This window comes from Thalassophryne amazonica, chromosome 22 (assembly GCF_902500255.1).
Source record: "Thalassophryne amazonica chromosome 22, fThaAma1.1, whole genome shotgun sequence".
Classification (NCBI taxonomy): Eukaryota; Metazoa; Chordata; class Actinopteri; order Batrachoidiformes; family Batrachoididae; genus Thalassophryne; species Thalassophryne amazonica.
This window is the reverse complement of record NC_047124.1, coordinates 8,111,130-8,133,542: the sequence shown is the minus strand read 5'-3', so window position 1 is coordinate 8,133,542 and position 22,413 is coordinate 8,111,130. Positions and strand designations below refer to the sequence as shown.

At 40.3% G+C, this 22,413-nt stretch overlaps 1 protein-coding gene and 1 long non-coding RNA gene across 3 annotated transcripts in view; one reads left to right on the top strand and one right to left on the bottom strand.

Moving 5' to 3' along the window:
* Positions 1–143: 143 nt before the first annotated feature.
* Positions 144–22,004, top strand: LOC117503704. The gene is made up of 3 exons (XR_004558642.1): positions 144–154; positions 10,501–10,502; positions 21,761–22,004. It is a non-coding gene; the product is annotated as an uncharacterized LOC117503704 (long non-coding RNA).
* ptn (pleiotrophin) overlaps positions 6,952–22,413 on the bottom strand; it is an 85,461-nt gene continuing 69,999 nt past the window's right edge. For both annotated transcript variants that reach the window (XM_034162923.1, XM_034162924.1), the window contains exons 4-5: positions 17,902–18,063; positions 6,952–7,403 (exon numbers count right to left, since the gene is read on the bottom strand). In XM_034162923.1, the coding sequence (XP_034018814.1) occupies positions 7,348–7,403; positions 17,902–18,063 (218 nt within the window). In that variant the 3' untranslated portion in view covers positions 6,952–7,347. The remainder of the gene's footprint in view (positions 7,404–17,901; positions 18,064–22,413) is intronic.

Below are 22,413 nucleotides of genomic sequence, written 5' to 3'. Positions count from 1 at the left end.
ACTCCTCTTTTTAGCTGGTTTCTGTGAAGGCTCTCAGTTGTCCAGGTGGTTTCCATAGTAGAGAAGCTTGAATCTTCGACTGGACTGGGTTGCTTGATGCGAGGACGTTTCGCTTCAATTCACAGAAGCTTCCTCAGCTAAAATTGTTGCTCTGGTGGTCTGACTTCTGTCTTGACTCTTGTAGAGAAGAATAATAAAGAAGTCACAAAAGCTGGAGTTTTAAACCTAACCAGACCCATCCTACCGAGAGGCAGACTGCTATCGGCTAGTGACTAAACAATAGCTCTAATTAGCACCTATTGTGCTCTAGTTAGCACCCTCCTAATGACAGGGCAGCTGTCCCTCCTAATGATGGGATGGACCCTCTCCTGATGGCTCCCTTGACGACTCTGCTGATGACGTGAATGACTCATTACCATGAACAAAAGACTGAAACTGCTTTGACCTTGATCTTTAGCTGGACCAGACCTTCTGGACCTTGCTGTCTTCCAGTCTGCAGTGCGTCAAAAAAAAAAAAACTCCTGCTTGTCACCAACCTCAGTCAAACCATTGGTGCACCAGCGGCTTGCACTGCGCCATAGCTGGACATCAGCTGTCTACGTCGCTCAACCAGCACTGACCACACCCCCTCCACAGTAACCATCACATCTTGTGACCTCATTTACATAAACACAACATGCAGTGGTTTTGAAACGTGCATGTTTCACAAGTTTTTAATGTTTGAGGAAATCAAACCAGTTGCTACAAATTTTTGCATTTTTATACAATAAATTGTATCCCATGTGCTGCATTGCTGGTTTTCCATTAAAATGTACTTTTTGATCAAGAGTTATCCATCATGGCAAACTGAGACTGATAAGCTGTAATTTAATGATTACCGCCAGATGAGGCGGAGATCAGATGAGGTATAATTTAAATGTACTGTATGAACAGAATTAGAGGAGGTTTTCTTAATTATGGGGCAATCTTGATTGCATTTAAAGATTAACTCTTACATATTTCTGAGCAAGTTAGCCCATTTCTGGTGACTGCACAGAACAAGCTGCAGCATTAAATTTATATTGTGAAATGCAATGTAATTTAAAGACTGCTCAGTGCATCACTTTCACCGATTCCTACTTAATCAACCAACAATCCTGTGGTACGGATATTTATCTACAGCTTCATTTGATTACAATGGGAATTGCTCTAAAATGCCGTTAATGGTGGAGCTAATGCCACTATTAAAATGAGACAAAAATATTTTCCCTGCTTTTGCATTTCAAGCATATTGGATTACTGAACTTGGAACATTGTTATTAATGTATTTTAGACAATAATTATAGACGCCAAACCCGTAAAACCCCAAATAGGGTGACTTTTGTTGTTGTTGTTCTTGTTTTTAAATCAATGCAGTACATTCTGATGTTCATCTCTGTAGTTGTGCCGTCAGAGCTAGCTGGGCTCTTCTTCACACGGCTAATGTCAAAGGGCTAACCTGTTACGGAGGACACACAGGATGACGTAATGGTTAACGGCGACGGATTCCGATTTCTCGGAATATTGTTGAGAGTAATCCGTCATTCGCAGAGATCTTGTTTTCTTGAAAATGTAGCGTGAGAACTTCAACAGAAATATATCGCCAGATTGTACAGAGCAATCTGAAGTGCCTTACTGTGACAGTGATCAACAAATTGCTCTTCTATCCCAAAATCCCTCATGTGTCGTTACTGTGGCGTTTGTAGAAGATGTGTCTCAGACTCACGTTTCTACACAGTGAATTTTTTTGAGTGTTGCGTTTCCAGTGTTTGAGGCACATCAGTGTATAGCGTTAAGGTTGTGTTGTTTCACGTGGCTTAGGAAATAAAAAACATGCTTTTGCAACCGGCCAAGTTTGGCACAATAATGGACAGAGCTAAAACTCTGCACACCTTGGCTAAATTCCCACAAGCAGCTCTCGCTTGGCCTTATTTAGTCCCGAGTCCTCCAGACCAGGCGCACTGCTTGGCAAAAAGTCAAGGTCAGTCTTTTTTTTTTACCCCTCTTGAGCTTGACTCTACCCGGCGCAACTCAGTTCAGCTTGAAGTGAACTTGGTGTACTTTCCATCCTCAAATGTTGATAATGCAAAACAATTCTCTCCACGCTTAGCGAGAAATTTGTATGCAGAGGTGTGTCGAGCCTACCACATGAATCCAAGTCCGACACACTGAGACACACTGGGAGCTGAGCCGGGTTCCCAAAAATTTTAAATGTTTTCCAAACCAACCAACGCTTCCCGTGTTGTGTTGACCTTAATAGGCAGTGCTGAGGCACCGCTTGGATGAGTTCTGGGCCAAGTGTAAGAGCTGCTTTACTCAGATAGCATTGTCAGTGTTAAAAAAAAAAGTACCAAGGTATAACACTTAAAACAGTGGGCACATATAGGCACATTTGTAGTGTTAAACACTCTGAGTTAAGTTAACAATGCAATTTTGCAGTGAATCTTACTTGTATATTGATTTCAAAGGCTTGCTTGAAAATCAAAGGATTGTCTAAAAACAAGTGTAAATAGAACTTTGAAAAAATTATTTGAAATATATGATAGGCCAAATGGATTTTTTTTTTTTTTTTTTTTTTTTTAAAGAGTATGTGTGTGGCCCCCGGGGCACTACTTTGAGACCTCTATTATTCCTGGTGCTGCTGTGTAGCATTTTGGCTTGGATACATTTCAGCCAACTGCATTATACAACACATGCAACATACAAAAAAAAACAAAAAAAAAACAAAAACAGTACATTTTTCAGCTTTTAGCTCCTTCTGCTGTCATATTCATCTTAACTGTTGGAGAGGAAATTAAGGTTTGGAGACTGAACAATCTGAAATCACCACATCAAACCCTATGAAGGAACGAGTCAAAAAGTGCACCACCACAGCAGTGACATATTTCACTAATATTCCGGTAGTGCAGAGGGTTATTGGGTTTTTGTTTTGTTTTCTTCTATCTGGTGTTCCAGAATTGTGCTTCCTTGTGGAGAATCATAGTTTCTCACTGTCATTGTATCAAAATTGTCACTGTCATGTGTGAGTGAGTGCATCTCGCTGTGTGGTGTTTGATTATTATTTTTTTATATGTATATATATATATATATATATATATATATATATATTTTTTTTTTTTTTTTTTTTTTTTTTTTTTTTTTTACTTTTTTTTAAAGGCATCCTCTACACATTGTGCAAACTATCGTGTTAACTAATGAGCACAATGCACACTGGGGACGATGCACACAGCGCCTCCTTCCTCTTTAAACAGTCCTTCAAAAACAACAGGTTTCCAAAGACAGCTTTGTGTGATTATTTCTGTATATTCTGCAATTTCTATTACATTTTGTAAACCTTTGTTGATTTTATCATTGTACAGATGTAGTATAAATTAAAATATGTGCAGTGTACAGCCAGAAAGATTTTTTTCCTTTTGTTGAAAATTAAGATTTTGAAGAATGTGAGGAAATGTAATTAGAAAAGTGTTTGAAAAGCTAAAACCAAAAGGTGTACATGTGTTTGATAAGAAAGTGATTCTTGTCTTGCAAAAGGACTTTATGTACATTGTCACTTGCACGTTGCTTCAGAAAACAAAAAGCATCACCCACACGGATAAAGGACTTGCATCCGGACTTCGGAGGTGAAAGGTGGCAGGGAATTTGGACAGTATTGGAGATGAGGAAAACAAATGTGGAAACCTGCTGGAGGACAAAAATTAAAATGAGTTTGTGTGACACAAAAGCCCTGAAGCATGGGCTCGGTTATAGTTTAACCTGTAAATTTCTTCACGTTCACCTTCAGATGAAACTGTTTGCCAAATGTATCTTCTGGGACTCATTTTATAATGTTTGCAATATTGGGGGAAATGTGTTTTGTGGAGCAACTAAAGTGCTGAGAGTTGATTTCTTTGACCCATCTGGATTTTAAGGGGCACACATGGTACAAAAGTTGAAAAAAAGACGCAGAAGGAGAAACCAGCAGTTTGCTCCAAGTGTTAAATATACATACAAGTGTTCATTTTTCATTTGCTTTTGTACGTAGGTGTTTACTGTGTATTCACTCACTGTGGCTTGTGGCTTCTCTTCCAATAGAAACATCAATTTAACAGTCTATTGTTTACATTGTATATATCTATACAATATACAATGTATGTAATTGGGTTGCGATGAATTTGAAATGTAAATAAATGTGTTTAATAGCTACTATCTGAATGTTTCCCACTCAGAATCCCTGGTTTATTCTATTCTTTCCCTTTCCCCGATATATTCTACTTGTACAGTTTAAAAAATTGTATTGATTTAATTTTTTATGCATATTTCATTATTTGTTCTGGACAAACAATCTGAGTGTTAATATCACCGGCCACCTTTATGACAATGTAAAATGAACCGCATTAAATGGTTCTATTGTGCCATATTCTCTCAGAATGAAATTCAAATAAAATGTATGAAATGTGTTTGGAAATGTTGTCTGTTGGAATGAAAAACCAAACCAGTCACACCGACACATGCTGTATGCAGACGATATTGTGTTGTTTTGACAAATGACGTGGCTACAGGTATGAGACATTTCTGTGCAGTGGCATGACTTCAAAACTCCAATAACACCATGTGGTGAGCAGTACTATGACTTTTGAGAGGTTTTTATTGGAAAAAAGAAATGTCCAATTTATCTTTGTGTGGAATTTGATTTTTGGTGGAAACTCTGCAAAAGCTCAGAAAGTAAAAACATGAATACAATACTGATAATCACAGCATGACACCAAAGGTAGTAGTAGTACTTAGTAGTACTAAGTAGTAGTACTACTACTACTACTTAGTAGTAGTACTGGATTTTGTCTTAGTCCCTCCAAGTTGGCGCACCAGTGTCTCGTACCTGCACACTTTAATTGCAATAATTTGTTACAACCAACAAACCAAACTATTTTAGTTATATTTTATACTTTTTTAGTGACTCTATTTGTGTTTATCATACAATACTCTTTCCATAATCTATATAATAGGCCATCTACATACATACATAATTGATATTTCTAAAATGTTATAATTAATTATTGATTTTTATATGTAATGTAATGTTAAAACATGCATACAGTAGTGTTCAGAACAACAGTAGTGCTATGCGACTAAAAAGATTAATCCAGGTTTTGAGTATATTTCTTATTGTTACATGGGAAACAAGGTACCAGTAGATTCAGTAGATTCTCACACATCCAACAAGACCAAGCATTCATGATATGCACACTCTTAAGGCTATGAAACTGGGCTATTAGTAAAAAAAAAAAAAGTAGAAAAGGGGGTGTTCACAATAATAGCAGCATCTGCTGTTGATGCTACAAACTCAACTATTATGTTCAAACTGCTTTTTTAGCAATCCTGTGAATCACTAAACTAGTATTTAGTTGTATAACCACAGTTTTTCATGATTTCTTCACATCTGCGAGGCATTAATTTTGTTGGTTTGGAATGAAGATTTTGCTGGTTTACTAGTGTGCTTGGGGTCATTGTCTTGTTGAAACACCCATTTCAAGGGCATGTCCTCTCCATCATAAGGCAACATGACCTCTTCAAGTATTTTGACATATCCAAACTGATCCATGATACCTGGTATGTGATATATAGGCCCAACACCATAGTAGGAGAAACATGCCCATATCATGATGCTTGCACCACCATGCTTCACTGTCTTCACTGTGAACTGTGGCTTGAATTCAGAGTTTGGGGGTCGTCTCACAAACTGTCTGCGGCCCTTGGACCCAAAAAGAACAATTTAACTCTCATCAGTCCACAAAATATTCCTCCATTTCTCTTTAGGCCAGTTGATGTGTTCTTTGGCAAATTGTAACCTCTTCTGCACGTCTTTTATTTAACAGAGGGACTTTGCAGGGGATTCTTGCAAATAAATTAGCTTCACACAGCCGTCTTCTAACTGTCACAGCACTTACAGGTAACTCCAGACTGTCTTTGATCATCCTGGAGCTGATCAGTGGGTGAGACTTTGCCATTCTGGTTATTCTTCTATCCATTTTGATGGTTGTTTTCCATTTTCTTCCACGCCTCTCTGTTTTTTGTTTTTTTTTTTATCCATTTTAAAGCATTGGAGATCATTGTAGATGAACAGCCTATAATTTTTTTCACCTGCGTATAAGTTTTCCCCTCTCCATTCAACTTTTTAATCAAACTACACTGTTCTTCTGAACAATGTCTTGAATGTCTCATTTTCCTCAGGCTTTCAAAGAGAAAAGCATGTTCAACAGGTGCTGGCTTCATCCTTAAATAGGGGACACCTGATTCACACCTGTTTGTTCCACAAAATTGATGAACTCACTGACTGAATGCCACACTACTATTATTCTGAACACTACTGTATATTTCCAGGATTATAATTGACCCCACATAACTTTGGGTTAATTTTTTATTTTTTTAACTGATAGGAGAAAACCTGACACATTTTTTTCTGATTAACAATATCATCACAATGGCACATATAAATATTTGGCCGGGTTCATACATGACTCCACTCAAATCACTTCTCCCACACAAGTTTTTTTTTTACTTGGAGGTTGCACAAAACAAACAACGCATTTTTTTCTACCATTTTTCTCATTTTTATTTTTGGAAATATAACATAAAACAAGGAGGATGTTAGCTCCAACTGAAAATTACAAACGGAGAACTTTAATTGTGTGCAGCCACAAGCTGAAGTGTAAAAATTAGTGGGTGTGTAAACAGAGGTACGGCAGAGTGGCGGAACAAAAATATTCCCAGCTAACAAACATTTTGCACATAGGTCCATCAGATTTTCCATGCAGTCTCCAGACAGAAATATTCTATTTATTTTCCATTAAAATAAAAGGGAAAAAAAATATCATGCAAAAGCGTGATGGGGACATTCAGGAGCTCCCATTAACTTGAGTCACTTAAAACAAACAAAAAAAGCTCTCATTTGTTTTCGCTCAATTAGGTGGCAATATTTCGAGCTTTGCTTTGAGCTTCATTAAGTCGGGGCACGGACCGAAGACTTTTCCAAATTAGAGTTAGACAAAACAACTTGGAAAACAAATCCTCTCCAATTTGTTCTCCAGAAACATCATTAGGCAAGCGCGCTAGCAAACAAATGGTTTCCATATTCATTATTGGTATCACAGAGTATTAAATTGACTATACAAGTTGTTTCTTATCAGGTTCTAGAAAGAATAAAAAGTAAAACACGTTGCCACTACAAGTTGTATAGCTCTAGGATTCTACCGCCAACCTACAGGACAAGCAAAGAGGAATCACGTTGGAATCGGGCAGCGTGCGTCTTTGTGCCCTCTTCTTCTTCTTCCCTCCCTGGGACGAACAACCTCATTAGTCCATTTGGGTGCGCTCTCGTTTCTTGCCTTCCTTCTTTTGTTTCTTTGAGTCTGTGGGAAGAGAACAAACAGAGTTAGCGCCCACGCTGTTTATATTGATGAGTTGTGCGCTAACGGCGATGCTTCGGCAAATTAATCTCTTTGTCTCGGTGACAAACGCCCCTGCTCCTTTGTCAGATTGTCATGATCAACCCTACGAGCTTTAATTAATCTTTTCTGCTGGAGCGCGGGCGCTCACGCAATGACTCCGAGCACATGCGCCGCTATCCTCCCTCGGGGATCGATTCTGTGGCCGTGAAGAAACATTTTTATCAGCTTCCCGCAACAGTGCGCCGCTAACTGGCAGCTGTAAGAGAAGTCATGGTGCGTGGATTCCCTTTCTGCTCTGTTAGACAGGAAGACAGTGCAACCCAGAGCAGTGTAGCTAGTTAGCTACTGGCTAGCCATTTGTTGCTGGGTTGTTTGTCATTGGCAGGGCGCCTCAGTCGAGTTGGGAGTATTTGAGGTATTACTTGTGCTCTTAAAGCTATAGTGTGCAGAATTTAAGGACATTAGCTAACGGAGCTGGAATGTAGCATTAATAACCTGTGCATTAGCATATAAATTACCTTCAACAATGACGTTGTATTATCAAACGATTAGCGTGAGTGTTCATATCTACAAGGAAGCAGGTGCCCCATGGTGGCCGCCATGTTGATTCAGTATTCCAAGACCCCATTCAGACTGGAGTTGGCAATCCGGCTCAAGGCAGATACGTGTTTTTCTGAATATGGCGCCAATCAGATTTAAGGCAGATTGTTTTCTGATCAGAGGTAGGTTGAGCCAGATTTGAGCGAGATTCACTGAGGTCTGAACAAAAATGTGGCTACAATCCAGATAGCTTGGGGATCATGACATCAAAATTCCTCACTACATCCATGCACCCAGTCTATCCACTGTGGTGGCGTTCTGTATGGCTACAATGGCGGTGCATTCTCACCAAGAAAATCCTCCAGGTGCATTCTCTTCCATGTGTCACACATGTCTAGAACACACACCTGTCCTGTCACGTGTGGATCCCAACACACACTCCCACTTCCAGACACACCTCTTTCGGTTTGAGCCCATTAAGTTTGGACGCAGATTTGAAAAACAAGTGTGAATGTGGAAAGCAATCCAGAGTGAATCCACTTGGAGTTGGGTTTCCAACCCCAATCTGAACGGGGCCCATGAGACTCTTTTGCATTTTGCAGCAAGACCAAAAGACCAAAGAAGAGAAACCAGCGGTTGTTCTACTGGCTGCTCAGACTCAAGAATTTGAGAATCTTTTTGAAACAGAGGATCATACATATTTATCACAAGAGAAAACAAAGGAGCATGAATCCTCATCACCAAAGAAACTGAATCATGAAGGGAAACAAAACCATTAATGGTGACACTGATGCCACTAGATGCCACTAAATTCTACAGACTGTAGCTTTAAAGTTTGGTTAAAAAAATTTCTGAAATCCTTTCAAACATACTTTGGGTAAGAGCAAAGTCTCACCATCAGACATAGTCAGAAAAAGTGAGGAAGCCCCAGAGAAAGTATGCAGGCAATAAAAAAGAGCTTTTCATCTGCTGACATGTTGAACATAGATGTCAGCTTGTCTAATCCACACCCTTTTGTTTAGATCGAGTACCTGATCCAAAGCACATTCCTGCTGCACTCGTCACTAAATTTAGATCCTCCCACATCGCTTTTGTTTATGCTCACTGCTAAACCCACTTTATACAAAATAGGACGTGTCACATTTGAAATAATAATAAAAAAAAATCACTGCATGCTGTCGCTAAAGTAAAGCACAGAGACTCCAAACAGTGCAGAGGAACACACAGGAATGATCAATGGAAATCCAACTGCAGCGCTCCTTCATGAACCTACTACACCCTGTCCGTCCATTAGGACACAGACCTGGACTTATTTGTGGAATTGGACAAAACTGCATTTATGGACAGCTTTTAATTCCAGTACTAAAGATGCTTGAGCATCCCGTCCAGGCGTCCGTCCATTTGGGCATTTGTCTGTAAACATTTAAGTTTTTGTTTCTGCACAATAACTAAAGAACATCTCACATGATTGAAACCATTTCTCGGTGGTGTAGTGGACGAGCACCCCTCTGTCATCATACAAATCATTTCTGGACTTCATTCTCCCCTCTCCTATAAAATTATACACCAAATAGACATGAGCAGGGGCATGCAGTACATCCAGAAAGTATTCACAGTGTTTGACTTTTTCCACATATTTTTATGTTACAGACTTATTCCAAAAGGAATGAAATTATTTTTCCTCAAAATTCTACTCACAGTACCCCATAATGAGAAAGTGAAAAGTTTTTTTTAGATTTTTGTACATTTATTTTTTAAACAAATGAAGAAAAAATGAAGTACAGGAATCCCCAATGTTTTGTCAACGTCTTACAGACCTTACAGAAGACCAACCAGTCAGAACTGTCCATCCTTTTTATGGCAGCTACTTTCCATTAACAGAACAGGTAGATCAGTGGGATATTGGGATAAGGAGATGGGCTACCAACAAACAGACCTAGGCTCAATTCCCGGCCACGCAACCTGTCTGTGCTCTTCAGTCGCAACCTTGGCCGAGGAAGTAATCTGTGACTGACTGGTTGTCCCATCCAGGGGGAGTGGCAGACTCCCATCCACTTCACACTATGGAATAAGCACCAACACCAATGGGGCTCAAAGCCTATATAGGACTTACTCATTCATCTTTGGTGAGTTTCAGTTGCTCCCATCTAGAGAAAGGTTCCAACGTCTTCAGAATAGGCTTAGATAGTACTTATTTCAATTCTATATTTTCTTCTTGCTTTCTATTCATTTAGATTTTCCACCCACTAAGGTCTTCATAAGTGATGCCCCTGCTCTCTAGAGAAGAACCAGACAAACACGCCAAATGACCGAAATGTCTTAGCTAAAGCTCCCTCGCAGTACTATTAATAATCTTCATTTTGTGTGTTTGACAAAACATCATTCCAGTTTGACAAAACATCATTCCAGTCCTACCCAAGGATACTCCAAAGGCAACATCCAGCCATTGCTTTCAGTCAAAGGTTATCATCCAACTGTCACACAATAAAGCTGAACACACCGAGCCCCTAAAGACTAGGAGTTTGTTCTCTTGCAAGTTTGAGTTCTGGTTAGAAAACCAGTAATAAGTAAATTGACTTGAAAGGACAGTCTCTACATGCACGCCAATCTAGAATTAATTTAATGAAATGAAAATGCAAAAACAACCTCCATCACTTACACATCCTTCAACGTCATACCAGCCCAACATTCTGAGAAGCAAAAAAAAAACAAAAAACAGGTTGGTTTAGCTGTCTGGAATTCTGTTGAGGTTGAACCTTTTAGTATTCGAGGCATCGTCTGTAAATCTGTTTTTGTCATGCATTTGAAAACTTCCGCAGGCATTAAGATTTTGACACGCAAGCACTCTCGCCCATGCAACTCCAGGAATTAGTCTTCCATTCCGTTCGGGTGCTTGTTTTCATTCATTCCACTGCTTTTCTTCTATTTTTTTCCTTTTTCTCCTGTTGTTTCTGGCAGCCTGTTTGAGTCCCTGGAGGCGAATGATGGAGAAAAGCATTGGTTTCTCTGCCCTATATGTGAATTAAGGGTCCCTCGTACAACGCTGGAGTGCTTTCTGCTGCATTTGCACATCATGTGACGCTGGTCTACGTGCACATTGTCTCTGGTAGAGATTCATAATGACAACAATCTGAGCCGAGGTAATAATAATCTGCCTGACAATGAATGCACTTCCTTCATTTAGAAACCAGAATCCCAGCCGCTATCCATCCAACTCCAGCAATTGAAACTGTTTCCAAAGATGCCAGATTTGTCTTTTCAAAGGCTTTTGTTGGAGCTGAAAATTGACTCTGGCATCCAAACGCTCCCCCGTGTGATCGTCGGCTGTGTTCTCCTCAAAAAGGAAGCAGGGGATGCTGAGATTTCTCTGTGCCATTTTATTTCTGTCACTCTTTGTCTGTTTCACCTGGTCTGAATCCCGTATCTCCCCAGGTGCCTCTTAGTATTGTCTAAAAATCGAATGTACAAATGGCAGGTGCCACCTTGGCGTTATGGACCTGCTGCAGCCAGGGGGAACCTATCTCCCAAACCCAAGGTGGCCGTTCAGAATTGTAGATTTGGCAGAGCAGATTGCGACTCCCAGCCGCAGGCTAGCTCACTCAGACTGCAGCCAAACATTCACTATTTTTTCCATGAGCCATATGATGCTGCTGCTGTTGACTGTATCACTGCCATCCCCTGACACATAATTTCCTTTTCCCTACAAATCTTTTTTTCCAAGCAGCTCCTCTGCTTCCCAGGGCTTTTGTTCCAACTGGCAGACTTGGGAAATCAAACCTCACTCTCTCGCGTCCAAGCTGCATTCCATCAGTTCAACCGCTGTCATCCTTGCGCTACTTCTCTTTAGCCATCGCGTCTCGCACCTCTTAGGCTGTCATACTGATTCCATGACATTTACCGAGGCAGCGGCACACTTCACCACAACTATAACCTTTTTGTATTTTCTCCTCCATCTTCAGAGGTGATTATTGCCAGGTTGGGTTGTGCTACCATTGATGGTTGGAGACGCTTGGCGTAGTTGTTTGTATTTAATTATGCTACCATTACAGCAGTTGCTTTGGAAGTTTGTGATGCTGCTGTCACACTTATTTTCTGCACACTTTAGCAGATGGTCAGGCTGTCTGCCTGGGTGGATACCATCCAGGAGCCCGTAGTGTGGTTCCAGACCTGACCTGTTAGTAGAACGGGGGGTAGGCGCTTAAAACTTGCTGATGTAGGGAATTCTTGCAGGTTCTAAATTACTATAGATCACTTGAATTGGTTTCACAGAATTCCCATCATCCTTTTTTAGCCGCCGTCCTTCCAGTACACAGTTATTGGGATCTAGCCGACCATGCTTTTAAGTACAAATGTACATTTATTTGTGCCCTTATCTGCTGCCCTCGGTACACCTACATTTCACGACGGCGTGTGGTCACAGACCAGTCACTAAGTAAACAAGTAGCAACATTCATTCACTCATTCATTTTCTAGTTGCGGAGCTGTAGAGTATCCCAGCAGCCATAGGGTAAGAGGTAGGGTACACCCTAGGGAGTCTATCGCAGGGCAAGTAACAATACGTTCATGATACTGTAAATATTTCAGCCCCAGAGAACAATTGTTATTCATGGACCATTCTGGAATCCACCCACATGATGCATTCAAAAGTCGGTCTACAGCGCGTTCAAAATCATATTCCTTGACTTTGCCCTTTGTCAAAGTTAACCTTTCAACAGAAGTTCCACAGTTGACTTTCATCAACATACCAAGCTTGTTAGAAATTGGCCAAAGGACCTAGGAGAGGTAGGTCAACAAATAGACAAACAGACAGACATGACCATGGGTTTGACCCCGCTGATTGACTTCTGCTAAATTTGACATTGCCTGGTACATTTGACATAGGTGTGGCACGTTTGGTGTAATTGTGGGGAAATCCCAATTTTCACTGCAATGACCTTGATTGATTTTTAAGAAATTTAACCTTGCCTGGGCAATTTCAGAATCCACCTCTGTATGTGTGACACGTTTGATGGAAATTAGATTGAAAATCAAATTTTTGAACTTTAACCTCAATGACCTTGACCTTTACAAGAATGAACTCTTTAATGGCTATTCTGGGGTCAGCCTTCATCCTTCACCTGTAGAGCTGGTAGCTGAGTGGACAAGGAGCTGGCCTGTCAATATGTAGACCTGGGTTTTACCTGCCCGTGTCCTTAGACTTGACGCTATAGAATTCAGAGATGAGCACCGGCACCAACGGGGTCTCAGGACTTACTACTTCTTCTTCATTCAACCATGTTTGGTAGAAATCAACAACAGGTCTTGGGAGAGGTTGGCCAACAAACAGATAGTAGCCACAGATCAGTCACTAGGGTCAAAGTCATGTCTGTCTATGACATCACCAAAACCCACTGAAAAATATGTGCCTTATTTGGGCTAAATGGGAGGGGGGCTCAAACGTTTAAAGTTTCTCCTCAATGTACTTGATTGACCTTTGACAAACTGAAAATCTAATTCTTCACCTTTGAACCAAAGACCTTGACCTTTTCCAAAACTACCCCTTCAAAAGCCATTCTAAAGTCAACAATCATCCAGGTTTCATCCAAGACCTTCATCCAACCAAGTTTGGTCAAAATCTGCTATGTGACTGCTATGCTATGTGACAAACAAACAGACAAACATTGCTCAACACTGGACAAAGACCGTCATCAGCAACCAGCGGAGTCTCTTCAGCCACAGACTGCTCCTTCCCAAGTGCAGGACCAACAGACTGAAAAACTCCATTGTCCCTCAGACCATCACACTGTACAACTCCTCACTCAGGAGAAGGAGGAGTAACAGGAAGACAGGGGACAGGAAGGAGAGGAACCGTCATAGCCAGTAAAGCAGTATTGATCGGTATGTCTGGTATTTATATTGTGTAGTTGTATTTATATTTATATTTGCAAACTGTTCTTTTTTCCACTTTTGATACTTTGTGTGCTTCTTACCCTGTGTGCTGCTATACAATACTGCTGGAACCTCAATTTCCCCGAGGGAGTCTTCCCAAGGAATCAATAAAGTTCTGTCTAATCTAATCCAAATGATAGTATCATAAATTCTTCTATAATAATTTGGGTTTGAGTGAGGGCTTAGGTTTAGTATCAGTTGTTGTAGCAGTCACAATGTTTGTCAAACATTTCTGAGGTTAAAAGTCCATTTCTGCAAAAGGATACTTTCAATCCCGAAGCCTGACTGAAAATGCCCAAAGATTAACCATCTATGTGTTTCCCTGATTAGCATTTGTCCTGTACGCTGAACGCTTCAAATCACCGCCAACAAGTGCAAAAAGCTCCTAAAGGGACATCCTGTCACACTGCATTAATGATGGGCTACCGCGTGAAAAATTTAATAGAGTCCTCCTTCAAAAGTCAAATAGCGTTTGGCATAAAATCTTCAAACAAACAGCAGAGGAAACGGCTGCAGACTTGCTGCTGTAAAAGGTGACTTCAAACACTCGCGACGTGCGTTTGTGTAAACGTTCGTCTGCACCTGTCTGACTTTTGTTTGAGCAGATGACAGCGAGGTTGAGTAAACACCGTCTGCGTGTCATCTGCCGCCCGCGACAAAGTCCAGCTTTATGACCGCCGCGGCCGCAACTATGCAGTCGTTTTAATCCTGTTTGGACAAAGAGACGCTCACAGTGAGTCAATTACCTCTTCGTTTATCGAATTAGCAAAGGCCACTGACTCACTTCAGGGGACGTCTTCATCACCGCTGTCAAGAAGTCCACGTAGTGCTGATTTCAATTTAAAACAAAAACGTACCTATTTCATTGTGTTTTTTAAAGAATATTTTCAAATCTGTGACTAGAGACTTTCAAAAATGAAACTGTGCGTTCTTGACGCTCCACTTCCAGTGAAACATTCATTTTCCACCCAAAGTCCAGCTCCTGTATTCCAGAGGTGTCCTGATTGGGAACTAAAATATAGGTTATACAAAGACCTCAGGATCAGGAAAGTATCCGTCAGTTTCGGGCGAGCTTAAGTCTCTCCTGGCCAAGTTTGGTTGAGAATTTTGTATCTCAGAACACAATTTATTCAATTTATGGCCCGTTCACACTTGCGTTTGCAACCCACACTCTAAGAAATAAAATGTTGAATTTAATTGATAAAGTTAAGGTAACTTTTTCCACATAACATTTGTCGATTAAGTGCAAAACGATATTGTAGTTATCTGCAATTAAATCAAATGAAACATTATTAATTAAATCCCTAAAATTAACAATTGCAAGTATATTGAAAATAATAGTATTAACCCTCTCGTATACGATGGATGAGTACAAGTTTTACAAAATTATAAATTACTTTTTAATGATATGACATAGAAATTTACTTCTCTTTTTTTTTGCTAAAAAGTGAACACCGCGGACTTTCGAGCCAGTCATCCACCATGTTTGTACTCCTCATAGAAGCTGTGTAATGACGTGAGGAATGTGAGTGTCCAATCGGAATTGGTTCACCGTCACATGGTTTTCCAGTATCCAATCGTAGGGCAGAGCAGTCTCACATGGTATCCCAAAGATTGTTAGAAGCAGCGATATGTTACTCTTTGGGATGTGAATGCTGTCTGAACAGCCCTTTGGCTGTTGGCTCCATGTGTAAAAGCGCATAAGAGGGTCTCATAAAGCCTCACGTGGTGGACCAAAGAGTGTCACTGCAAGCAATCCAAGAGGGAGTCAACTCCATAAAAATAAAAGTTTGTGTTGTAAGCCTTGTGTAATAGCAGACAGAAATTGCTTTGAGATGTGGCATAAAGACAAACAAAACGCATGGACCATTTTGTATATATTGCTCAAAATGTGTATTTGTGTTTACTGTTAGAACATTTATTTTGTAAATTCCCTTTGTACAAGACCTCAAACTAGTTGTTATAGTTTGCTGTGTGTTTGAATAAATGTTTGTGAAAATTATTTTCTGCTTTATTTTTTTCCTTTCTTATTTATGATTGTAAACCTTTATTACACTTAGAAAAACACCACTATAGCATATATATTCTGAAAGTGCAGGTTGTCCTGAAAAAAAAGACATAGCACTTGAATGTGGGATGCAGGGTGAGCTGTTAACAACAACATTTAAACATTTATGCCAGGCGAGTGAACTGTCCAAAAAATCCCCTCGGACCTGAAAAGTACATTAATCTATGGGTTCCTGGCAAAGGTATGAAAATGGGGCGTTTTTCATAACGGAGGCATGGATTCATTTTGTGACGGGGGCACAAAATGTGAAAGGGGGGTCTGGGGGGTCATGGTTAACGTTTGGGGAGGGTACACACTTACGCAACGTAGTCTCAAGTTTTTTTTCATGCAGTCCATCATGAAAGGAGTCACATTTTCTTGACAGGTTTTTTTATCTTACAATTACTAACCCTGCCCCTAACCCTAACACTACCCCCCCACTCCCTCTATCAGTTTTCATTTTGTGCTTCCGTCACAGAATGTATTCGTGTTCCCGTTATGAAAATGTGGCACTTTTCGTGACAGTATCACGAACCAATAGATTAATGTATATTTCATGAAGCTGAATCACAAAATGGCGTGAGATATGGAGCACTTATGCTACGGTTATAGTTAGAGTAGAAAGGGAAGATTATAAATAGCAAAATAAAAAAAAAAACATGTTGCGAGAAGCGGGCGCTTTTTGACCAGCGCTGAAGTCCATCAGTTCACAGGAGCTAAACTGATTCTGGCAACTGATGTTTGTGGTGGTCACGGACAATTTTTCAACATGCTTAAAAGCCTTGGCGTTTATGCTAAAATACTGGCAAGACTTATACTGCTATGTCACCCGCACTAGTACGCCGTTGCTACACTGTTCCCCTCCTGTGACCGGTGCTGGCCAACGTCGGAGGCTTGACCGGATACACCACCTCCTCTGGATCTGTTGGCATGAAGACACAAATTTGTCAAACCTGTCTCAACGACGCATCAGTAGCAAGTGACAAAATCTCAAAGTTGCACTGAGTTTCTATTGGCTACGTCGCCCAAAATCTCAAACGCTGAGTCAACGATCAGCTCCACCCAGCTACACGACCAATGCACCCGCCATCTGATGGTGATATTTGAATTACATCCAAAAGTAAGTCAGTGGACCGCCGCCAAATGTCGAGCTTCACCAGCACAACATCGCCCTCTGCTGAGCTGGACCCGCGGACCATTGGAGCGAACGTTCTTCGGCATTTCTCCAACAAGATTTTTAACCAGAATCAGCCGCTTAAGATTTTCTAAATTTGGGCTTTCGGAATTAAAAACTGTGCAAAAAAAGTTTACTGAAACATGATGTTGATCTGTTGATGCCAAGTTAAAATAAATAAATGCTAAAATAAATAAATCATTTTGCCTTCCAGACTAAAAATCACAGAGATTTACAAATAAACAATCCTCAGCTCAAAATATCCAGGCTTGTCAAGATGGAAAATCAGTATTTCAGATAAAGAAATTGAGACACGCTGTGTGTAAACACCCCTTTAGCTATAATTAATTAAACAAACCAACTAATCTAATAGTCCCTGTAACTGTTTACGCTGATTTGGAATTTTTTCTTTTAATTATCTCTTCATTGCTTTTAAGTTAAACTAATTTAAAGTCATCTGACATCCTGGAGTCTAAATATAAGTATAAACACTTTGAGCTTTTGAACTTGCCCAAAAAGGCTTTTCAACTCCTTTGAAATCTGCATCTTATGAAATGCTCATTATTCTGTTTACGGTCAGACATGGCCAACAATATTCTTCATGAAATATTTATCTCCGCTTCTGCTGCTTTTTCATTTCATTCTGCTTTGACTGTTTCCAAAACAGAAAAGTCAAATATTCAGCCTCTGCTAACAGGTGCAAAATACCTCACACCGGATGACAGTGGATCCTGATTTGAGCCGGCGATGAGTCGTTTGCATGAACTCACCTTGGAGCTTGGTTTTGGGGATTTTCCCACAGGGCTTAGTGGCTGTGACAGTAGTAGCACAGGTTGCATCCATGAGCGCTCGCTTCAGCACACCTGTCCTGTTCTTCTTGCCCGTTGCCAGATCACACTCTCCCCAAGCCTGGAAGTCGTACTTGCATTCCCCTGGAGGACAGTTACCACAATAAAAGCAGAAGGTGAGGAGAAACTACTTGTTACCAGGCAATCGCACTTGTGGACATGAAGACAGTCAGGGCTATGACTGATCTCTGGCTGACCTTTCTGGGACAGTTCTGGAATCCACCCTTGTGTGCCCCATTTGATCAAATTCATTGACGGTTTCCAGCATAAATTAAGTTATTGACATACCAGCTTTGGTATAAATCAACAAAAAATGACCTGGACCAGGGAGGAGTTGACCAACCGATGGACAGGCACGTCCCTATGTGTGCCAGGCTTGGTGTAAATTGAAGTGTAAATAAATTTTAACAATTTTACCCCACATATACCTTTACTAAAACAAACACCGCAAGAGCAATTTTTTTGTAGGGGGTGGGGAGTGTGTGTGTGTGTGTGTGTTGGGGGGGAGCTTCATCCATATATCAACTTTGGTGGAAATTGATCAATGGACCTGGGACGAATAAGAGAACAAACAGACAATAATGATAAATAATGATAATTTATTATTATTAGTAGTAGTAGTAGTATTGGTGCTGTTGTAAGACCCTAACAGTGGTATACAGTAGTGTTCACAATAATAGTAGCATCTGCTGTTGATGCTACAAACTCAAAACTATTATGTTCAAACTGCTTTTTTATCAATCCTGTGAATCACTAAACTAGTATTTAGTTGTATAACCACAGTTTTTCATGATTTCTTCACATCTGCGAGGCATTAATTTTGTTGGTTTGAAACCAAGATTTTGCTTGTTTACTAGTGTGCTTGGGGTCATTGTCTTGTTGAAACACCCATTTCAAGGGCATGTCCTCTTCAGCATAAGGCAACATGACCTCTTCAAGTATTTTGACATATCCAAACTGATCCATGATACCTGGTATGTGATATATAGGCCCAACACCATAGTAGGAGAAACATGCCCATATCATGATGCTTGCACCACCATGCTTCACTGTCTTCACTGTGAACTGTGGCTTGAATTCAGAGTTTGGGGATCGTCTCACAAACAGTCTGCGGCCCTTGGACCCAAAAAGAACAATTTTACTCTCATCAGTCCACAAAAAAATTCCTCTAATTCTCTTTAGGCCAGTTGATGTGTTCTTTGGCAAATTGTAACCTCTTCTGCACGTCTTTTATTTAACAGAGGGACTTTGTGGGGGATTCTTGCAAATAAATTAGCTTCACACAGGCGTCTTCTAACTGTCACAGCACTTACAGGTAACTCCAGACTGTCTTTGATCATCCTGGAGCTGATCAATGGGTGAGCCTTTGCCATTCTGGTTATTCTTCTATCCATTTTGATGGATGTTTTCCATTTTCTTCCACACGTCTCTGTTTTTTTTTTTTTTTTTTTTTTTTGTCCATTTTAAAGCACTGGAGATCATTGTAGATGAACAGCCTATAATTTTTTTTACCTGCGTATAAGTTTTCCCCTCTCCATTCAACTTTTTAATCAAACTACACTGTTCTTCTGAACAATGTCTTGAACGTCCCATTTTCCTCAGGCTTTCAAAGAGAAAAGCATGTTCAACAGGTGCTGGCTTCATCCTTAAATAGGGGACACCTGATTCACACCTGTTTGTTCCACAAAACTGACGAATTCACTGACTGAATGCCACACTACTATTATTGTGAAGACCCCCTTTTCTACTTTTTTACTAATAGCCCAAATTCATAGCCTTAAGAGTGTGCATATCATGAATGCTTGCTCTTGTTGGATTTGTGAGAATCTACTGAATCTACTGGTACCTTGTTTCCCATGTAACAATAAGAAATATACTCAAAACCTGGATTAATCTTTATAGTCACATAGCACTATTATTATTCTGAACACTACTGTATTAGTGTTAGTTTAATTTAATTTCCCATCACAAAGTTGATATTAGTAAACATTAGGGTCAGCAGGAAAGACAGATATAAAGTTGGGTATCATCTGCATAAAGGTGTGTTCACATTATCACAACCGTGTGCTCTGCAGCCTTACTGCCTCATTCTTTTGCGTAAAGTTTATCATCACAGAACTGTCATCACAGAGACATGAGAGAACATTTCTTCTGCTTTGCATCTATTCATATATTGCTAGCATTAGCCATGTTATTATGGTGGCTGCATTTGCTGCACTTATTTCAAATTATTTCTATAAAAAATGAATGCTGCATTTGAAAGCTGACATTTCCCCATGCAAACTTTTGTTTGTTTGTTTATAATTGTTAAAAACAAAATACTACATTGCTGCACAGTTTTGTAAATTGTGAAGTGTATGCTCTTTACATCAAATTCCTCAACTCACGATTGTTGCAGAAATGGCAGAAAAAAATACACACACAGATCTTAAACAAAGAAAATATCATAGGTTCGAGCATGCTTCTTTGTGGAATCCCGCAAATAAAGTATTTGTATGTCCAGTCTTGCAACACGCCAAAAGATTTCTAGTGTTCAGAAGCAAACTAGACCAATGAAATTTTAATGTACGATGAGGCTTCACTTTTGAGGTACTGTGGAAGCACAATGTATAACAATTTTTTAAAATGCTTTAAAGTGGCACTTTGGAGCCTCTGTATTTATTTATAAATGAAGGCAATTGCACTCAATGAAAAAAGACCCATGTGATTGCCAGGAAAGAAGATCTGAGATGTGCACTTTGATGAACAGTTTCAATTTACTTTGCCATTATCTCTTTTATGTTATCTGCCACAACGGTGGCTTCAGCTCGAGGATCACGACAAACCTATTTTTCCCCATAAAGTTACATACAAGATGCTTTTAGCTCCGTGCTAACGTGCACAGATGGCGTTACAAGGGTTTGATCTTGTATTTCCTTTGTGATCAAAGCCTCGCACAGATGAAGGTAATCAAAAACAGACTAACTGCCGTTCATCCGGGAAATAATCAACAGATATAATCTGTGCAGCGCGCAAGCGAAGGTACAGCAGCATCCGAAATAAATTTCACACGCGGGTTTTCATTTGAAATGAAATTGAACTCATCTTAAACTCAGCCCAAGAGGATATGCGAGATTGTGGAGCTGTTGTACGCCATATGTTTGAACAAAGTGTAAGTCTGTGTGTGTGTGTGTGTGTGTGTGTGTGTGTGTGTGTGTGTGTGTGTGTGTGTGTGTGTGTGTGTGTGTGTGTGTGTGTGTGTGTCCACATCTCTCTTATCTCCCCCCTTATTTTGTTGCCTCTCCGGCTCCCTCAAGGCTGCGTCATTTGTTACTCATTTGTCTGCGTTCCTCTCACACAAACGCGTCAGACCTCTCGTCATTGTCACCGAGATCCCAAGGTGCTTATCGGGGGGGTGGGGGGGGTGGGGGGTGATAGCAAGGCCGTTGTTGCGAAAATCCTACAGGGACGTCCTAAGCATCCAACTCTGAAGCCCAGTGCCTCCGTACCTATAATTTGTCTCTGAGAGAGTCTCTGCCGGCTCTTGGGACTTTTGGCAAACAGCCCGTGTCCTCTTTAAGGTGTCACGCACGACTAGGCCAAAAAAAAAACAAAAAAAAAACAAGTACCATCTCAAACATTTAAAGATTAGTGGTGGAAACAGTGAACCTCAAAGTTACCTTTGATAACTCAGCGATGGTCCAGTGGTTAAGCGTTGGGCTTGAGACCAGAAGATCCTTGGTTCAAATTGCAGCCTGACCAGAAAATCACTAAGGGCCCTTAGTCCCCTAGATGCTCCCAGTGTGTAGTGCACACCTTGTATGGCAGCACCCTGACATCGGGGTGAATGTGGGGCATTATTGTAATGCGCTTTGAGCATCTGATGCAGATGGAAAAGCGCTATATAGAATGCAGTCCATGTACCATTTACCATAACTGCTAGGCCACACATTGAAAGTTAAGTGTGGTAACAGCTAACACGCTAGTGAAAAAGTAAACTGTAGTAATCACTAACACACTAATGGAAAAGTTAACCATGGTAACTGCTGACAAACTAAAGGAAAAGTTAAGTGGGGTAACCGCTAAAAAACTAACGGAAAAGTTAACTGTGGTAACCGCTAAAAAACTAACAGAAAACAACTGTGGTGACTGCTAACATGCTAACAGAAAAGTTAACTGTGGTAACCGCTAATAAAGTAAAGGAAAAGTTAACTGTGGTGACTGCTTACACACTAACAGAAAGGCTAACTGTGGTAACCACTAAAAAACTAACGGAAAAGTTAACTGTGGTGACTGCTAACACACTAACAGAAAAGTTAACTGTGGTAACCACTAAAAAACTAACGGAAAAGTTAACTGTGGTGACTGCTAACACACTAACAGAAAAGTTAACTGTGGTAACCACTAAAAAACTAACAGAAAAGTTAACTGTGGTAAGCGCTAAAAAACTAACGG